At 42.5% G+C, this 6,472-nt stretch overlaps 1 protein-coding gene across 1 annotated transcript; it reads left to right on the top strand.

Moving 5' to 3' along the window:
* Positions 1-2,316: 2,316 nt before the first annotated feature.
* tamm41 (TAM41 mitochondrial translocator assembly and maintenance homolog) lies at positions 2,317-6,457 on the top strand. Its single transcript, XM_067238970.1, has 8 exons — positions 2,317-2,639; positions 2,968-3,150; positions 3,244-3,336; positions 3,478-3,628; positions 3,915-4,060; positions 5,158-5,323; positions 5,449-5,511; positions 5,677-6,457. The coding sequence occupies exons 1-8, from the start codon at positions 2,502-2,504 to the stop codon at positions 5,751-5,753; spliced, it is 1,017 nt and encodes a 338-aa protein (XP_067095071.1). The 5' UTR covers positions 2,317-2,501; the 3' UTR covers positions 5,754-6,457.
* Positions 6,458-6,472: the final 15 nt, after the last annotated feature.

Raw genomic sequence — 6,472 nt, 5'->3', positions numbered from 1 at the left:
AGGCTTGGTCTGGTCTGGTCTGGAAGAGGAGTGGACAGGGTGGGGTGGCTGGGAGGTTAGCGGGGCTGTTGGGACTGTGCAGTGTTTGATATGGGAGAAGGTTGTTTTGACAGGTGTGTTAGAAGAAAACAGAGCGAATGTGAAAAGTGATGGTGGAAGACACCGAAATATTGAATATGTGATCATCCTGACCATCTCTGATCTGCTTCATCTGGTTTCATCATCTGTTGACGTTAGAATTAGGATCGTTGTTTGCATTTGCATGTTTAGATCATTGTTTGCAACTACTTATACTGTCATTATTTCACCCACAAGTCCCATTGCTTGTGGCTGGTCTGTAAGGATTGTTGTCCGGTCAGTGACAGTAATGTATGATTCAAAGCACTAGGGCATGAGTGAGCGTTTGGTTCTTTCTTAAGCAGGCTACAGCGCAGACAGATCGGCTGCTGTTTAAGGATGAGCCTGCTTTTGATGTACCATCTGTAAGCATGGCCAGCTGCTGCATTGCCATGGAAACAGCCATGTGAATGCTGAGACAAACCTCTCAGGTATTTTTCTGCTATAGTGCTATAGTGTGTTCTTCATCTTCCTGGTCAGTCGAGCAACATCCTTTTATTTTCCGCCGGTCCGTCCTCTAGTTTCTGTTCTATCTTCGGCGTGTCCTGTCTAGGTGGCTGCTATTAAACAATGGCGGCAGTGACAGGTTAGCTGTGTTCCGTGACCTCATCAGGCATCCGTTGAGTGATGAGTCATGATGGTGACAGTGTGACATGGTCACTGGTTGACATTCTTGACCTCACTCCCTGGACCTCTCCAATACAAACATTACAAGCATTACCCTATAACTGAATCTGCTTGAAAAGAGATGACTGGAAAATATGAACACATTTGTGAATCTACTATAATGTACATGTGTTTGTCTGGATGACATTTGTAAGTGCTTAGTTAAAATGAACATTTAGGAATTCGTGGAATGGATGTGGCTCCTTGTCATGGTAACACAGTATCTGATCTTTCTCAATTTAATGTATGCAGCTGCACTCAAACATCACCTCTTTCTGAATAAATTATTTGCTTCGGGTAAGGGCAATTTTCTACTTGATGCATTGAACTTAGCAATATTAATTAACATGAAATAATAACTTATGGCAATTATCAAGCAATCATTTTTGCATAACTCCTGACACTTATAATTCAATGCAAATAATTAGTATAACCTCATTCAGTATTTATACATGTACATAATGAGAATAATGGCTCAAGATGTCTGACTTCACCATGGATATTGTGGTGTAACACTGTGGTATTTCACGTTTGTGTTTTTGAATGTGCTGGTATTTTATTAGGCAAAGCCCTGTGTTTACCAAAGAGAATTTTAAATGCTTCTTAATTACATATCTTTATGTATTTGAACATTTGTTTCCTACATTGTGCAGAAATGGTACTATCCTTTCTGAGATTAATTGTTCCCGAAAGGCTCATTAAAAATTGACAGTGCAATAAAGGAACTGATTAAGTCCATTATGAGCAGTTCATTTGCCATTTAGTGCAGAAAAGTACATTTCTCTGCATCAGGGCCTTTGTAAACTGACATGACCTGTGGATGGTAAATCGCACACATGATGCTTGTAGCACAAGCAATTAGACATGCATGAATTAGAGAACTATATACAATGTTAGAGTGGAAGGATCTGCGATTTCTTTCTTCTCAAATACAAAGGCCTCTCGCCTTCTGTTTGAAATGATCAACACCCCTTTAACGATGTGAAATGCATTTTGTTGTAACATCCAGGGCAATTAAAACAGCAGCATGCTGTCAAGCCCCTATCAAGACGAGTCAGTCTTTACTGTTAGGTATCTTATGATAATAATAAAAAACATAGCATAGCATTAGAACAAGTATAACTGGATCTACTATTTTCATTCTCATTTTGATGATAAGTGTTCATTTTTTCAAACATTTCTTAAACATATTTCCAAAAATTATCCATTGTGTTCATTTAGCGGACACTTTTATCCGAAGTGACGTTCAGTTAGTGTATAAGCACGGTGTCTTTTATCCCAAAGAAAATTACTTGTCATTCTCTCTCCATTAATAGGTGGTGGTCCGACTCTCAAAATCTCATTTGAACGATCGCTGGGGATGGAATAAATATAAATCTTGTGTTGTTCAATATAAACCTCACCGATATTTCAGAAGGAAACATAACAGCGCCCTCTCGTGGCTAGCTGTGGCTAGTGTGAGTATTACCTCTTTCCCCTCCGCACCACAGGATGGCAGTAACTTGATATCAGACCACTGCATTGCTGGGAACAAATGCATAACAGGTCCTTGTTAGCGGGGTGTTACTAAATATTCTTTGCAATAAGCTAGCTGAAGAACATTAGCTATCTCTACATTAAGAATCGTGCAATAAGACAAGTTGTCTTTTCGTCCGAAATGACTTTCACGGTTTATCTGCAGAGGTCGTTCCTTTAATTCTGTGTTAGCACCCGGCAACATGACGGTTCCAGCTTTGCAAAACACAAGTGTGTTCTATCGAAGGGTCCTGTCACAGTTTCCTCAGGACATTAGCCTAGCATTTGCCTATGGATCTGGCGTGTTTAAACAAGCGGGAACTCCCCAAGGTCAAATGGGGGTAAGTCAGAGGGTGCAGCACGGAATTGTCTTGCCAGTCAATAACTAATGGTGCCTTGAATAACGCTGCCTGCAACATTGTAACCTCGGTCCCGAATCTGTGCTGTAACCTTAACATGTTGGGCTACCAACAGCTTTATGTCTGTGCTCGTGAAAAGGACACCAAACAATTGGAAACAATGTGCTAATTCATTCCATGACACTTCCACATGCTCATAGCCAGCAGCAGTAGGCCTATTTGACGTGTTTAACAGCTGCAGAGTATGAATGGACCCAATATCAATTTCACAACCATAGCTTCTCTTAGACTGAATTGAACTCCGTTTCAGAAAAACATGTTGGACTTTGTGTTTGCGGTGGACGACCCAGTCACCTGGCACACCATGAACCTGATGCAGAACCGGAAACATTATTCCATCCTGAAGTTCCTGGGGCCCAGGAAGATTAGCACCATCCAGAACGACCATGGAGCTGCAGTGTATTACAACACGTTGGTACCTGTGGATGGAAGGGTGAGACCCTCATCCACAACAAGACAACGGTTAACACATCACCACGACAGATCCAGTCCATCAGTGTCGTCTAACCATCTCTTGTCCTGATAGATAATCAAGTATGGGGTCATAAGCACAGAGTCACTGATTGATGACCTTCTTCACTGGAAGACTCTGTACATTGCTGGCAGGCTGCATAAACCAGTAAGTCTGATACGTCTAATATGAGCCATACAACCTCAAAGAGCATCTTTACCACAGGAGCATGTATCTATTTAGTATTCACCCCGGACTCATCGAAAGGGTTCAAATGAAATGCGTGGCTGTGTTTGTGTTTATGTGCAGGTGCAGATCGTTCTGCAGGGGGACAATGAGAAGCTCCATGCTGCCTTGGTGGGGAACCTGAAGAGCGCGGCCACGGCCTCCTTCCTCATGCTGCCGGAGAGCTGCTCTGAGGACGACCTCTTCCTCCAGATCGCTGGGCTCTCCTATGCTGGTGTCTACCACACACACACACTGCACACACACAATGCACACACACTGTATACACACACATGCCACACCTATAATCTAACGCACATGCACACACGTACACTCTAACGTGCGCACACACACACACACACGTTCTCACAAACACATGCATACACGATGAGCGTTACACTTGATTATTTATCCCTTGACATCCCTTTCACCTCCCTCCCCTACATTTCCTGTCCTCAACGTTTTCAAGGCTTCGCTCACGAGGAGTGCAGTCGTGAAAGTGTTTCCTCTTCCCCTTCAAGGGGATTTCAGGATGGTGATTGGAGAAGATAAGGCCAAGGTTGCAAACCTAGTGAAGGATAATTCCCAACACTTCAGGACGCTCTACAACAATATTCTACAGGAGTGCCCACAAGTGGTATACAAGCCACAACAAGGGAAGCTTGAGGTGAGAACCTTTTGTGAGATGGCGTGTATATGTTGATGTCATGTGTATTTGGGCACAGTGCAAGGCATTGGACACAAAGCTCACATCAGCCAAGAAACAAATAGTTCAAACACAATTATTTCAATTTTGGGTTTTCAAAGCTGATTCTGACATGGAATGCCAATATTTAACCAAACTTAAATAAAAGATACAATTGTTCTCTCTCTATGGATTATCCTCAAAGCTACACATTATTAATTGTTTTTTATTAATTTAATTTGTGTGGTGGTGAGGTATGTACCAGCACAGTAAATCCAGTTTGTATACATTTTAGGAGAACAAATCGATTCTAAATGCAGTATTTTATACGGTTTGATGAAAGAAGAAAAAATTAAATGACTGTTCAAGCCTACAGTGTTTCCTCTGCCACGGTATCAGAAATAGGGCTGTACAGAAGGCAGCAGTGACTGTGCATGTCGGAGAATAGCGCCGACACGCGCTTCACACCGCGAGCGGGCACGTGGGTCACTCGGCTTTAAAGGGAGAGAAAGAAAAACGTATCTTCCGCTGTCCGGAGGATAACTAGCCAGTTGAGGTCGCGTGTGTGCGTCTTTGAGAATTTTAAGGCGTATAACTTGTGTTGTCAGTTCATTTAAGCTTGTTATTGTATTAGTCTATAGTTCTTGCAAATTTAAACTTACTTAACTGGTGATTTTCGTTGTTTGTATTCTTCACCTGCTAGCTAAATTGCACGTGGCTGTTGATTCGATAGCGATTGCTGAACGCCCTTGCTCACGTTTGTATTTTAGGTGCACGTTTAGGCTGAAGTAGTTACACTGCATCAAGATAATGTAATTAATATTTGGTTTATTGTTATAATTTGCTACAGAATGCTTAGCCTATATGTCAAGATCAAATTAAGCAGACAGTTCCGTTTTATACGTAAAACGGAACAGACCTGCTCCCACTGCTAAAAAAAAAAAAAATCCTAGAGGAAACACTGAGCCTATGCTCAATTGACCAACCACATGGCACATGTTGACTGTGGAAGACAATACATGTTTCTTTGGAAAAGAATCCTTCAGCCCTGCATTACAAATGAATGTGTTTCTCCTCAGGTGGATAAGAGCCCTGAGGGTCAGTTTGTCCAGCTGATGGCCCTGCCCAGGACCCTCCAACAGAGGATCACCCGGCTGGTGGATCCCCCGGGGAAGAACCGTGACGTGGAGGAGATCCTCCTCCAGGTGGCCCAGGACCCAGACTGTGGCTCCGTGGTACACCAAGGTACCATACGGTCTCTGGGCGCCATGGATCTGCATTCTCTCTCTTTTTCTGCTATACTTTGACTCCTTGTTTGGTTTGTCCTTCACATATGTTTAACATATGATTTTTTCCTCTCACTTCTTCAGCAATATCATCCATAGTGAAGTACGCAAGCATAACACAAAGTGCCAAAGGGGTAGTTACTGCTGGTAAGATTTACGTTTATGTATTTTGTCTATCCAAAAGTGACTGAATACATATCGAATTGTGATGGTATTTTACAGGGTGAATGTGATGTTTCTCAAGGATGATGTGTGAGTAGGGATTTGGTGTACATTTGTGGTGTGAGTGACAAACGTCTTTGGTCTTCACAGGACTTCTGAAATCAGTGTCATATAGCTCCAAAAAGCTTCTGAAAATGTGGAAGGGATGGAAGAGGAAGGCATCTTGATACCTGCATGGTTCCTCCACACAGGATGTCTTTTTTGTTTTTGTTGCCACACCCCTGACATTACATGGTTTCTCTCCTGTGTGTGTCCTTGTGCACAACCAGGTGGCCCTTCTGAGCAAACTGTTTGTTACATTGTTGACACTGAAATGGTTTCCCCTGTGTGAATAGCCGTGTTCGACTTCATGCAGTGCCGGCTGCAGCCGGCTGACTTGAAGCTGAGAATGCCATTGGCTGCTTCAAGTCAGCCGGGCGGCTGCAGGTGACGCCGGCGCTGCATGAAGTCAAATGCACCTATTGTCTCCTTAGTCGGTGTCCCCCCTCTGACTTACTGGAATAAACCATCGACCTTATGGGTCCTCTAATTTTTTCGAAAGGGTGTACCTATTGAAGACTGTTTGTCAGGATGGTGTATGGAGTGTATCAGGACACATTTTATTTGTGACGGTAGATAAGACGAGTTTTATTCAACCTCTTGAAATGTTGCTTTTGTTCAATACTGTACAGTTCTCTTATTCATTCCTCTCAAAGCACCACCTCCCTTCAAAGCACTCACAATGCCCTTATGATGTACAATTGATCACAGACGTCCTTGAATACTGTTTTGTATGTCTTTCTTAGCTAAATATACAGGGATGCTTTCAAGGATTGAAAGCTTTTGAGTAATTTTTTTGTTCACTATATAAAATAAAAATACAGAACACTCACATGCTTTATGTACT

The sequence above is a fragment of the Osmerus mordax genome, chromosome 1, assembly GCF_038355195.1.
Source record: "Osmerus mordax isolate fOsmMor3 chromosome 1, fOsmMor3.pri, whole genome shotgun sequence".
Classification (NCBI taxonomy): domain Eukaryota; kingdom Metazoa; phylum Chordata; class Actinopteri; order Osmeriformes; family Osmeridae; genus Osmerus; species Osmerus mordax.
This window is presented reverse-complemented; position numbering and strand designations above follow the sequence as displayed.

Bases quoted from the DNA above. Each gene is read 5' to 3' on its own strand.
- tamm41 (XM_067238970.1), top strand. From the start codon at position 2,502: ATGACGGTTCCAGCTTTGCAAAACACAAGTGTGTTCTATCGAAGGGTC. The intron at 3,151-3,243 runs GTGAGACCCTCA...TTGTCCTGATAG, and splicing joins TGGTACCTGTGGATGGAAGG to ATAATCAAGTATGGGGTCAT. The intron at 3,629-3,914 runs GTGTCTACCACA...TTCCCCTTCAAG, and splicing joins CGCTGGGCTCTCCTATGCTG to GGGATTTCAGGATGGTGATT.